This window comes from Labeo rohita, chromosome 7, assembly GCF_022985175.1.
Source record: "Labeo rohita strain BAU-BD-2019 chromosome 7, IGBB_LRoh.1.0, whole genome shotgun sequence".
NCBI classification, from domain to species: Eukaryota; Metazoa; Chordata; class Actinopteri; order Cypriniformes; family Cyprinidae; genus Labeo; species Labeo rohita.
The window spans coordinates 14,537,854-14,551,864 of record NC_066875.1 but is presented as its reverse complement, the minus strand read 5'-3'; the positions used below and the strand labels follow the sequence as shown (position 1 = coordinate 14,551,864).

The 14,011-nt window shown below is 36.3% G+C and overlaps 1 protein-coding gene across 1 annotated transcript in view; it reads right to left on the bottom strand.

The window, feature by feature from the left end:
- slc8a4b (solute carrier family 8 member 4b) overlaps positions 1 to 14,011 on the bottom strand; it is a 73,074-nt gene that overhangs the window by 38,650 nt on the left and 20,413 nt on the right. The window contains exons 3-5 of the mRNA XM_051115802.1: positions 6,188 to 7,282; positions 1,899 to 2,162; positions 1,233 to 1,717 (exon numbers count right to left, since the gene is read on the bottom strand). Coding sequence (XP_050971759.1) covers positions 1,233 to 1,717; positions 1,899 to 2,162; positions 6,188 to 7,234 — 1,796 coding nt within the window. The 5' untranslated portion in view covers positions 7,235 to 7,282. The remainder of the gene's footprint in view (positions 1 to 1,232; positions 1,718 to 1,898; positions 2,163 to 6,187; positions 7,283 to 14,011) is intronic.

The following is a 14,011-nucleotide window of genomic DNA, read 5'->3' as shown; positions in this document are numbered from 1 at the left end:
ACCCTGTTCAAAAGTTTACATACACTTGATTCTTAATACTGTGTTGTTACCTGAATGACCCACAGCAGTTTTTTTTTTTTTTTTAGTGATAGTTGTGCACAAGTCCCTTGTTTGTCCTGAACAGTTAAACTGCCCGCTGTTCTTCAAAAAAATCCTTCAGGTCCCACAAATTCTTGATCCATTCTTTCACACTGAAGACAACTAAGGGACTCATATGCAACTATTAAAGAAGGTTCAAATGCTCACTGATGCTCCAAAAGGAAACACAATGCATTAAGAACTGGGGGTGATTTTTTATTTTTATTTTTTAATTATAACTATTTTATCTTCTGAGAAACATGTGAGTATATTCTGTAGATTCTAAAGGGCTAAAATATGATATTTAGGCAAAATAAGACATTCTGTTTAAAATTTTACACCCCTGGCTCCTAATGCACTGTTTCTTCCCTTTTGGATCATCAGTGAGCATTTGAACCTTCTGCAATAGTTGCATAATGAGTACCTCAGTTGTACTCAGTGTAAAAGAATGTATCAAAATCATACAGTCACTGTTGGAAAGGGTTCAAACTCACAAAAATGCTGAAAACCAAATAATTTGTGGGACCTGAAGGATTTTTCTGAAAAACAGCAGGCAGTTTAACTGTTCAGGACAAACAAGGTATTCATGAACAGCTAGAACTAAACAAAAAAACACAGCTATGTTGACAACACAAAAACAACACAGTATTAAGAATCAAGCGTATGTAAACTTTCGAACGGGGTCATTTTTATAAATTCAGCTATTATTTTCTCTTGTGGACTATACATAAATGTCTTTTATGTAAAAATAATTATTTAGGTCAGTACTAAATTAAAAAATGATCCCTCTTATTTTGGTAAAATAATTCACATTGTGCAGATTCTGCAAGGTGTATGTAAACTTTTGATCTCAGCTGTACATGAAATGTTCTTCACATCAGGTCACTAAGATGTATTTGATGAACAAAATCACAGTGTATTCACATTTTTGTGACATTGTGTCCTTTCAAAATAAATTCTTGTAGCCGTGAAATAAGCTGCCTGACATGCCTGAGAAATCCAAACACAGACAATCTAATAACTTCACTGCAGGTCTAAAAGCATTTTCACTGTGAAGGTTCACTCAAGCAGGACAATCCTTGGACAGAAAAAGCTACATAAAGGCAGTACCACACAGATACACACAAACACATTAACTGACAGAAAACACTTACATTGTCTCGTCATTCTGAAACTCCAGTTTTCCAGATACTTCCTCAAAGTCTTCCCCTCCGCGAGCTGTTGCATCCACTGTATGGTACGGCACCGCCACCAGACCACGTGCTCCTGATGTCCTCAGGACCTTAACCTGCATGATGCCGATACTTTCACTAACTCGCACCGATTCGCTTTCGAATGTGAAAATTCCTGCGTGGTCATCATCGTAGATCGTCACGGTCGCTGTGTGGGCCTCGCCAAGGGCTGCGCTTGGAGCAGGTGTTCCCGTCTCCAAAGTAATAGGATGTCCATCACCCCACCCGACTATACGGGGATTGTTCAGGCGGACATAGAAGTATTCATCTTCCTCAAAGATGTCATCATCAATAATGCCGACAGTGATCTCTTTAATGTTTTCGCCAGGTTTGAAGATGAGCGTGCCCTCAGCAAATTCATAGTCAGAACCAGCATTGGCTGTGCCATCTTCTGTGCGGTAGTCCACCTGGAGTTGTGCATGAATAAACATTTAGAAAGATTAAAGATCTTCGTTCTCACTGAATATACAGACAAAAATCTGTCCCATATTTCTCATAAGTTAATAATCAAGATCAGACAATAAGTTTAGAAATATCCTATTCCCTTATAAAATGAATAAACTAATGAGCGTTTTACTTTAACCTCACCTTAACAGTACACCCAGCATCTCCTCCATGCCTTTGCACAGTAAGTTTTAAGGATCCACAGTTCTCAAAGCACTGGTATAGGGCAGGTTCAAAGTCTATTCTTGTAATAAAAGGGTCATCCTCCTGCTCCCGAGGTTCCCCACTGCTGACCACTTTACGGGCCTGATCCGCTGCGTGTTTCTTCAAGATGTTCCCAGCACCAATCATCATCCTTGTCGCCTGAATGCGGTAAAAAGCTCTGCTCTTCTGCTGCTGTATTAGAACCTGCAAAGTTAAGGTTGAGAAGGTTATTTTTATTTTTAATTTGCAGTTCAGTTGCAGATCGATTTCTCAAGCGGTAAAACAGCTATTTCAAATTTGCTACATGTAAATTCTGAACCACAGTCAATCAGGTTTCCCAAACAATTCCCCTGTCTTCCACTGTTTGGATAAACAGGTGGTTGTGCATCCACACTTACACTATTGACTTAAAGAGCATAGCGGCAATAAGCTACAGTCTTCATTTGGCTGGCTGACTATTGTGTATAAAGCCAGGGGTTAAATTGGGCCGGGGCTTTTCGGGGGCTGAGCCTTACCCTGGTAACTCATCAGATGAATTTCCTCATACATTTTTAATATTATAGGCTATAGTTTTAAACAACTTTACTCATTCTTACTGTGGATTTATATGTATCTCTGAAAGGAACCGTGTGTCTTCAAAAAAGTTTCGATTGCATTTCAACTTTATCTGATGAAGTAGTATTCATGAGTGCAGTGCTGCTTTGCTTACAGCCATTACAGTTTACATTACATGTTTCTTAAAACAAAGCAATAGAGTAAAACCTTTCCACTGCGCTGTGACGGCTCGCAGGGGATTCCCGTTTATATCATTAAGCAGAGATTCTAACTCCAGTCCGGAGACCACTGGCCATGAGCTTTGCTCTTACTGAGCATATTTATTTATGTAGCGTATTTGGCTTTATTTTAAAACAAATAGGAACAATGTTTAATTTATAAAGTTTTATTTTGAAACGTAAGTCAATAACAATTGGCTGAAGCCAGAGCCAATGGTAAAAGTCTTTTCGTGACGAGACCCCGGCCCATTTTGGAGGTCCCGCTCCCATTTGGAGATCTTCGGTCTGCAGTTATATATACTTGGCTGTTTTAAATTAATATAATAATTTATACTTTTTACTCTTAAAAAATAGTTTGAAGGCTGAAATGTGAGGTTTAACATTTTAGATATATTTTTTAGCTTTTGTGACAACCTACATCTCAACTATATGTAAATCATGTTTTTACAGTCATTTTACAGTTTAATATGTTACCATAGACATTGTCCTACCCTGCTTATATGATGTTAATTTTTATTTTTTATATTAAATTTTGCAGGTCTTATTAAAGGTCTGAAAAAGTCTTAAATTTGATTTAAAAAATCCTGCATACAGATGTAGCTGTGCACACTGCCACCATCTAGAATGTTTTTGAGCAGTATTTTAATGTTAATTAAACTTAAAGGGCTCTCTCAACTTGTTATATTTTACAGTTTGTCGATTGATATAAGATTTTGTAAGTTTTGTAACCACAGATTAACAACAAATCCCAATTTAATCCCCTTGTATAAAAGGTACAACCTCATTATTTATATACATTATGTTAGTACAACCTTTCAACAACATGTTCTGGAGTGGTTTCATTTTGAACTAAAGCATTTACATATTATTGTAGCCCAGTTTGTGCTGATTACAATGTAATTAGACTTTAGCCATTAATATGTTTTTAAGATACTGAAAAAAGCACAAATGTCAGGGCATGTCAAAACTTCTCCAGGGCCCCAGGACCCTCAGACCACAGAGGGTTAAAATCATGACATTTGATATATACTAGCTAAAATCTAATTTTTAAAGTGTATGCACATATGCTATACCCAAACAAACATAAACAATGTTCAACGCAGCACAGAAACAGTGTTTAAACTTTATGGGAAATCTACAAATAGCTTACTTTTGTCTCTGCATACTAAACTGGGAGAGCAGGGGAGACAGGGGCCCAATTTAACACAGGGTTATTTGGAACACATATAAGAAACAATTTTTAAAAGTTTCCACACGTGCTAGCATGATGAAACTTAAAGAGAACCACTAACACACAAGCTGCCACATTAACACTATACAATTTTATGCAAGTTTGGGAACCCACACATCACAAAAAAAAACAAAAAACAAAAAAAACATTGTAGATCATCCAGGTAACCACACACAGTATTAAGAACCAAGGGTTCCCAAACTTTTGTATGGGGTTATTTTAATAATTTCAGCAATTCTTTTGTCTTGTGCATTATATGTAAACATCTTTTATGTAAAATATCTTACTCAGGACAGTACTAAATAAAAAAATAACATGCATTTTGTATGATCTCTCTTATTTTGTTACAATTATTCACATTTTCACAGATCCTGCAAGGGGTTAAAATTAGACAAATGTGCTATTATTTTAATCTCCAATCTGTTATTTAACAGGTTTTACCGTTCTGACTAGTAGAAAATTCTAGCTGGATTAACATCCCAGTTGTGCAGGTGAGGCATGCTGTAACACTGTGTTAAAACATGCCTGCCACTATTAATAATAATAATAACATGTTATTTCATGACGTTGGCAATGTAATTCCTAAAAAAAAAATTATAAATTCTATTGAGAAACTACGATAAACACATGAATAATACAAAAGTAATCAAGAAATTTACTGGCTCATTTATTTGTCTCCTGTCCTGAGAGCTGTGTGTGGAAGGAGGGAGGGGTGTGTTGAGTCAGTTCTTTGATTTTCTGAATGTCTGAATGTATTTCTAAATCTGCCCACATTGTTTTGAAAATTGTTTTTTTAGAGCATTGTTTGTATAGTTGTGTTTTGTTTCGTTTATTGTCAAACTATTTTATTTACATTTTAGCTTGTCTTTTTCCATTATATCAGGTACAAATTTAAACTGTTATATGGTTGTTAAATGTGCACGTTACACCACTTATGGGGCATGTTGTCACATTTCCCTTTACATTCTTTTGGGGGTAAATAAAGAAAAAAGTATACACTATATTATTGAAGCATACCACATATTTGTACTAGACTTGTGTGATGTGAAAAGAAGAAGCAAGAAAGACATTTTCTAAACCCCAAATGTATTTACACAACCTAAGAAAGTCAAAAAATGTTGTGTAGGGTTGTGCTCCGCTCTTTCCTGCTTCAATAAAAATACACAAAGGAGTTTTAATTGCACTGGTCTGCAACAAATGGAACTTCATACAACTTCAGGTAGCGTCTATAAAGTTGAATGGAGTTGCTATGCAAATGTTTTTTTGCATGTTTTGTGAAAACCTAAAGCATGTCTGTAGATAAGTCTTTAAAAGACAATGAGAACAAAGAGAGTTTTGATTTAATTTCCTGATACAAAATAACTTTTAAATATGCTGTCCCATGTTGCACAGAAAACTCCCTTGATCAGTGGTTCTCAACTACTAGGTCACAAATGAAAAACAGGCCACAGGTCTGAATTGATCAAAAGGGTTAGTTCACCCAAAAATTAAAATTCTGTCATTAATTACTCACCCTCATGTCATTACAAAGTAAGATTCTTGTTCATCTTCAGAACACATATTAAGATATTTTTTATGAAATCTGAGAGCTCTCTGACCCTCCATAGACAGCAAGTGTCCTACCACAGTCAAGGCACAGAAACATAGTATGGATGTCATTAAAATATTCCATGTGACATCAGTGGTTCAACCATAATTTTTTGAAGCCATGAGAATACTGTTTGTCCGCGAAGAAAACCATGCGCATGTACTCGTGGTACTCTCCGTAAAGGTAGAGGACTGTCCCAGAAGAAAAAAAAAATGTTGCATAAAGTTGTTATTTTTGTTTTCTTTGCACAAAAAAGTATTCTTGCAGTTTCATAAAATTACGGTTGCACCACTGATGTCACATGGACTATTTTAATGACATCCTTACACTACGTTTCTGCAGCTTGACCATGGTAGAACCCTTGCTGTCTATACAGGGTCAGAGAGCTCTCGGATTTCATCAAAAATATCTTAATTTGACATGAGGGTGAGATATAATGACAGAATTTTCATTTCTGGGTGAACTATCCCTGTAAGTATCTGACTCATTCAAGAGAAATTTAAAAACCAATAATATTTAAAGAAATGAATTATTTATAACTATAATTTTTATACAATTTAAGAAAATACATTTCATATTAATGTTCTAAATTATTATATAATTAAATTAAAAATTAAAAATGTAATTCTTTTTATACCTGATAGTTGGCCATCTCTATGAGCTGCTCCATGTCCTTGTCAGGATGTCTTTGCTTTAGCTCCTTCAGAGTTCTGGCCATTTCTCTCCTGGCTTCCTCCTCTTGATCACGTCCACCAAGCCCACTTTCCACTCCCAACATTCCATCCAGATGTGTTGTGATTCCATCAATTTCCAGCATGTCCATCTTGGTGAATCCCGCCTCCTTGCCAAGCTCCTCACCACCCTCAGACACAATAATTCCACGGCCCTTTTCAGTTCTGTACCGTTTGTGGGCAAACTTGTAAAAAAGCAATCGTCGATCAGCAATCCAGGCCTGGACCACGCAGAGAGGGAAGAAGAGGAATGTCAGCACTGCTTCCCACACTTCCACCTCACCAGGTGAGAACACGGAGAGGATAAGATAGAGCCAGATGTAGGCAAACATGCTCCATGCTGCAGTCACAAAAAAGACCCGAAGATGTTTGACCTTCCTTCTTTCACCTTCAGGTACCACGTAGACACAGATACCAATGATCACAAACATGTTGAAAGCAGCACTTCCCACAATGGTGCTGGGACCAAGAGAACCAGCCTCAAAATTATGCCCACAAACCTCAATGACTGAAAGCAAAATCTCAGGGGCTGAGGAACCCAGAGCCATGAGAGTCAAATTGGAGACAGTCTCATTCCATATGCGAACTGTCGTGGTGACCGTTTCACCATTAGGTCTCTTTGTAGTGATTTCCTTTTCTTGAGAAGTTATAACTTCGATGGCAGTCATGAAACGGTCAGCAATGATTGACATACCTAAGAACATGTAGACTAGTGCCACTAGGTACACAATGGCACGGGCCACTTTGTCACCAACTGAGGGATTCTGGGGATTCCACACTGGTAAAAGGACCCCCTCTGAACACACGTCATTCTGAGAACAGTTGGAAGTAGATTGGGCTACATCTTGGGAGTCAGCTTGAGAAGGGATGGAGAAAGACAGGAGGAGGACAGGGAGGATCAGGGAAATAAAGGAGAAGGGGAAAAGTCGAGATGAACTTAAGGACAAAGGCATGGTAAGGTTGGGAGCGGTCTGTTTGTGGATTATCAAACTGCACACCACCTGAGGAAAAACAGAGACACAAAGAGACACTGGGTGAGTGAATGTAAGTTGGTTTTACATTCTGACATACCTTTTATTCATATAAAGAGATTGGGAAAAAAAATGAGATACTGAAAGAAAAGAACATTAAAATATGCAACACCATGCTGCACCGAAAATAGAAAACTCCCTAGAACTACGGTATAACACAAAAATTGTCAGTAGGTCTTTTTTGATCCACCATTTTTTTTTTGTTTTTTTGCTGCAAAGAATTATATGACTCTTCACTACTAAAGAGAAATTTAGAAATCAATATTTTAGATGTTACATTATTTACTTATAATACAATTATAATTTAACATATATATATCTATATATATATATATATATATAGATAGATAGATAGATAGATAGATAGATAAAATATTAAATTATTAATTTGGAACTTTTGATATTTTGAACAACATGCAGATCTGTGCTGTAAAAAATCCAGAAATGTGCTGTAGAAGATATAGGTTGCGGTTTTGACCTTTTCTACAAGGCCTTTGGTGTGAAAATCCTTCTTTCTCTCGCCACATTTTCTGTAAGTTTGCTCCAGCTTTCTCTGTAGTTCTGTCGCAGCACATTAATTCTCCTTCATCTCCTACACCTACACTATAGTGCTATACATCCCTCTCTTTCCGCCCTTCATACACATCTTCTCAGCTTCCTCTTCCTCCATCTCTCCCATTTGCAGAGTTGACTTTTTTTTTTGCTCCAGCTTCTCAATCTTTTTCATCATCCCATGATTTCTTTGATTATTTCTATACCTCTCTATACAATCTGCCAATTTCTATGGTTGAACGTGAAAAGTTTCCGCATACCAACACACCCAAAGTCACTGTTCATATTTAGTGGTCAAACAATATTATATTTTTTCTTTGACCAATTCTTTAACTTCTACCATTGGCGTGTAAACACACTGTCTTACAACTGCATTCAATCTTTATAGATTATAAATAAATAATCAAAATTTTCGCCACCAGCAAAATCAATAAATCTATTCTACAAGACCAAAACAAACAAACCATCATTAGTAAATTATGATCACTGTGTTAATAACCTGATGGACCGGCTTATGAGTGTGTAAGTAGGTGGCGATGTCTGAGCATGTTTACAGGCTTGTAGACTGAAGTCATTAAGTCACACTTAGATTTGTAATGTATGTCTGCGTGTTTGTAAGAGACGCAGCTTTAGTGGAGAGTGCTGGTGTTCCTGAGCTTTCTAATGCTGAGAGCACAGTGCTGACTCAGGACACACACACACACAAAACACACACACTGACACATAAGATAAATTAAAGAGATTTTGCAGGCTGTGTATGTGTACTTGAATGGAAAGGAAATAGAACCTTAAAGAAGATTAGTTGGTTAGGTCACCAGTGAGAGGGTGTTTCTTCCTCCAGAGGCACTTTTGGCTCTACCAGCTTGCAGAAAATGAACTCTCTTAAAACATATTTTTACACTCTCACTAGTTGTTCACTAATATTGTCCAGACATATGTGCATCATAGGAAGATTTTTCTTAATTATTTTTCCCCTCTGAAGTAGCATTAATATTTCTACCAAAATGTTATTTCCACCACATCTCAAACTATATTTATGTAATATGTTTACGGATATACACAGTGCTTTCAGCTTATCTAATTTAAATGACCATGCTTTTATGCCCTAGAGATTAAAAACTACTTACATGCAACTATCCTTCAATTTAACCATCTATTAAGTGCTTAGGAAATCCAGGTACTGTCATAATACATTCTATTTCAGCAAGGTCAAAAACACTGCTGGAGTATTATCGGCTTCAGCGGATGCCTCCTAGTGTTTGATTTGTTCTCTATTTTCAGCCTCTCGCCAGTTAATAATGACTTTACATTCACTGGCACAGACTAATGCTCTGCCAACCAAAGATGTCAATTTTACCTGAGCTGATATATTAAATATAACAACCAACAGGTAACCAGTGGGCTAAAAAAAAGTAATATTTTAGAAGCTAAATAACAACATACTTAAAATCTACTAACCACTAACCCTAAATACTAATCCCTAACTCTATTCTTAACCTTATTACCTTATCCTTAGTATAGCACTGGTGCATTGGTACGCTGATAAACAGCATTACGGTCCAGCCATGATATTTTCTGAAGTCTGAACTTTTCTGGACTTTTGTGACTGTGAAATTGAATTGACCAGTGAAATTGCAGGGGCATTGTTTGCACTTTTAATTTGCATTTAGGTAAGTAAACGTCTGTGTGTAACATTTATAATGAGACCATATAAAATGCACCCAACACAACAAAATTCACTCTATTGTGATAAAATATGTGACCCTGAACCACAAAACTAGTCATAAGGGTCAATTTTTGGGACAATATTTAGCCGAGATACACTACTATTTGAAAATCTGGAAATTGAGGGTGCAAAAAAAACAAAAAACGAAATGTTGAGATAATTGCCTTTAAAGTTGTCCAAATGAAGTTCTTAGCAATGCATATTACTAATCAGAAATTAGGTTTTGATATATTTACGGTAGGAGATTCACAAAATTGGAATATGATCTCTACTTAATATCCTCATGATTTTGGCATAAAAGAAAAATCAATCATTTTGACCCATACAGTGTATTGTTGGCTATTGCTACAAATATACCCATGCTACTTATGACTAATTTTGTGGTCCAGGGTCACATATTTGTTCTAACAATAATTCTTGGGGCATAGTGAGATTTAGCAGTACAATAAAAGTGTAGTAGCATCATAATTTCTCTCACAAATCCCAGACATAAAATAGTTTTCATATGTTACAAACTGGTTGATAATATAAAGTTTTTTCAGTTTATGGCTTACTCTTTTGTCTTTGTGTATACAAGTCAATTGGTGCATTTTGTGTTCCTAAAGTTATGTTTATGTGTATAAATGAATCTTACTGTGCCCTCACTATGGAAAGTTTGACATCTTCTCAGCATATGCCTCATTACTTTCCCACCACATATCCTGCTTGCCCTTCACACACAAACACAGACTCACACACACATGGGTGCTGGAGGCCGTGCACTCTGTCTGTTTTGCACCTCTGCTAGACACACTAGGGAGTTGAACACACTGTTGATTCCCTCCAAAAATCTTTTCAATCTTAAAAAATATGCAGACAGATACAGGCCGACTATGAAAATGCAGTCTCTCTTCCTTGAAGAGGAAGCAAGCTACTGTGCGAAGTGGAGGAGGCCAAATATAGCACCTGGTGTTTTCAATGCTAGTCAGATTCGTGCTTGAATCTGCAAGTATGATCTTCCAGGCCTATCCATGGGTGTTCTACACTGTACTACAGCTGTATTTAGAACCCTGTGTGGTTGGGTTCAGAGTTCCCTGTTAAGAAATCCACCCCCAATGAAAGGGCTGAGGTTTAAGCAGGGAGGCACAGGCTAAATAGTGATGATGAGGACAGAAGGGTGGAGTGTGGGTTATAGTGTAGGGTTGTCCAAAAAGATTATACTACACAGCATTCCTTCCAATTTGAAACAGGGTAATTTGGTGTATTTTTACAGTGCTTAAACTAGCCACCATGTTTATAAAAGCATGTACGTTGCCTTGAGACATCTTTTTGGTTCACTGATAAATGCATTCTATTCTGAAAAGTTTTTTATATTAGAAAGCACAAATCGCTGTAATGAGGACATGAAAATAATGGTGATTTCTTTGGCGCTTACTGGAAAGTACATCCTAATAAAAGTTTTTATCACACTACACTTACCCAAGTGGTGATGTTAAATGTTTCATTTGATGTTTACAGAGGGCAAAGTGCCAGTAAAATAAATAGTGCCAAACACTGCTGCTCTGAGAGTTCATTTAACAAGCATTTTACCATTTCATTTGATAAAACTATTGTCAGATACATACAGAAAGCCAAAGGTCTTCACTACAACCTGCCAAAATAAACGTTTGGTTTAACTTAAAAAATTATTACATTGGTTTGCACTTAAATTGTTGAAACATATTACTATTGTAATAGTATTTCTTGACGTAATAATTACATTATAGCTCATTTTATTTATTTATTAATTACTTTTTAAAGAATATTACATTTTATGATTTTTTTATTTTTTTTGTAATGTAAACCTATTTTGTAGCACTTTGGGGATTTTTTTTTCTAAAAAAAAGGGAAAGGAATTGTTCAAATTTAATTTGATATTTTAAACAATTAATTAAATTGTTAAAGTTGCATTCATGCATTCATTTGGTTCTTTATTTATTTAAAAAAAATCATAAAACACAGAATTTCTGAAATGTTTATTGCACTGTCATAGAATAATACATTGTGGTGAAAGGTGCTTACCAACCAAACTGAAAGTATAGGTAGAGTGTAATTGTATAGTGCATATAACCATTGTAACTATGTTGGTAATGGAGGAACTTGCAACTACAGCTGGCTAACAATCCTTTTAGGATAATGTGCCCCAAGCTGAATGGTTGTGAACACTATAGTAAGCTAATGTACAGGGTAATGTACAGGCCCTGCTGCATATGTTTCTATCTTAAATATGAAATAAGAAGGCCTTACGAATGTATAGTATTTTAAAATCTGACAGCCCAGGATTAATTACTCTAATCCAGGCTTTGGAATGACACTGGGTTAGCAATTTCAAGTGTGAAAAGCCCATTAGTTTCCGTATTATTCATAAATCCTGCAGTATTTCGTCCACAGAGGAGGTGTACAAGGTTCTGTGGTCAGGACTACTACAACATTATCTGGTTTAGGGATTAGGGAGTCCTCAACCCCTCTGACCTCAAGGACTCAGTTTCAAAAACTACCATTTAGTTTAGGATATGTCTTACAAAGCAGTCATATACCACCCTTGAAAGAAAGATTCCCCCAACAAGGCCATAATGAAGACAAAAAACACTACTGTAATGTGAAAAAAAATGAATGATGAAGTATATTGTATTGTAATACAATACAAATCTCTATGTGTATTATACCAATAAATTCTTACTTCCAACCCTTCACATACTGACGCTTGGTCACTTTTTGACACACACGGTTAGCTTAGTGTCATTTTCCGATGTGCAGGGTCTTCCATTGCTTTAAAAAAAAACCCTTGGCATCATTATGCTAACACCAAAGGCACTGGGAATTGCTATTATTGCATATATGTTGGGACCTGATTTTTCAATGTAAACAGTCACAACACTTTTATTTCTGTTACACGTTTTACACATTTGAGCACAATTGCCCCTAAACCTACCATTTGTCAATAAAACACAAGATATATTAGGCAGGTATATTTATTCAAAAAATATTAATATTCCAAGTCTTCCGAGGTAAAACGATTGATTTTTGAGCGGAATAGATGCAATCACTGTCTTCCTCCACCGTAAAGCTCATCATGTGTGCCGCAGTCCGTGTGCAAATTCAAAAGATGCAGCGAGAAGAAGCCTTACATCAGCCTTGGTTGTGAAATGCAATTGGCTCTTGTGTGTCTCGTGACCAATTGTGTCATGCTACGGGAACATCTTCTGCGTTAACAAAGCGGGATCATTTTCAGAGATTAAAATCTAATGTTTTACCCTCTTCTTCGCATAAAGATCATATGACTTGGAATGCAACAGGACTTGTTTGTAATGCTTTTATACTGGTTGTTTATGGTCAGTTTTTGCAATAAATACCCGTGACTGTACTTATATTTGCCTGTTACATGTTTTATATTTTTTCAGAAGTGGGTAGGTTTAGGGTAGGGGTAGGGTTAGGTGCTTCAATGAAAGTATAAACTTTTTACATGCATTTGTTATGCATTTTTTACAAATGCATGCAAACCATTAAACTAAGACAAACAACTGAAAGGACCCTGCATACCCCTGTGTGACGAAAAATGACACTAAAGGGATACCTTCAAAAAGCAATGCCAAGGGGCCCTGATCAAACGTCAGTATGTGAGAAGTTGGGAGTAAGAACGTGTGGATTGTACACATGCGATAATTCTACTTCATCCCTGTAGGCTAGGTGATTACTTTGGAGAAAACCATTAAAAGATCATTAAAAAAAGGAACCTGCATTTTTATTTGCCCTGAAGTAATTGCTTATAGAGGTTTAAACAGATTGGAATTATTATTGATCAAAATGAGCTTGACATGAGCACTTGTCAATAAGTAACTGACTTGAATTGGCAATCAGGAGTGTCTTTTGTTGACAAGAGTTCCTGTAGGGCTAAGAGAGTAATGAGGTCTGAGTTTAAAAACTGAAGAGACAACAATCCACCACAGCAAAAGATTTTATTAGTATTAAGTCTTGTAGGAAATTTTTGGGTGAATTGCTTTCATCTTGTTTCACCTAATGACCCACCTTGCTAATATGCATTAGCTTTTCATTCAAATGTGATATTAAAGATACTGGAAACATAAAAATAACCATTTTCCAAATGCACTATTTGGCCTTGTTCCACAGGTTTTCATCATGAAAAAGGCGGTTTAGAAAGGGAAACATCATCTTTACAAACAATGCTGTCTCAAACCAGAAACCATTAACATCAGTGGCCAGGAGGACAAGACAATGTCCTCAACATATAAGGTTTTTAAAATAGCTACAACTTTCTGGTTATTTCTGTTATTTGCCCTCAACCTCCCTGTGTATTTTTCCTATAAACAGCCACCATGAACAGTTAATTTAATATACACGATGTCACTTTACGTGCCAAAGACTCGGCACATAAAGAAAAGTCA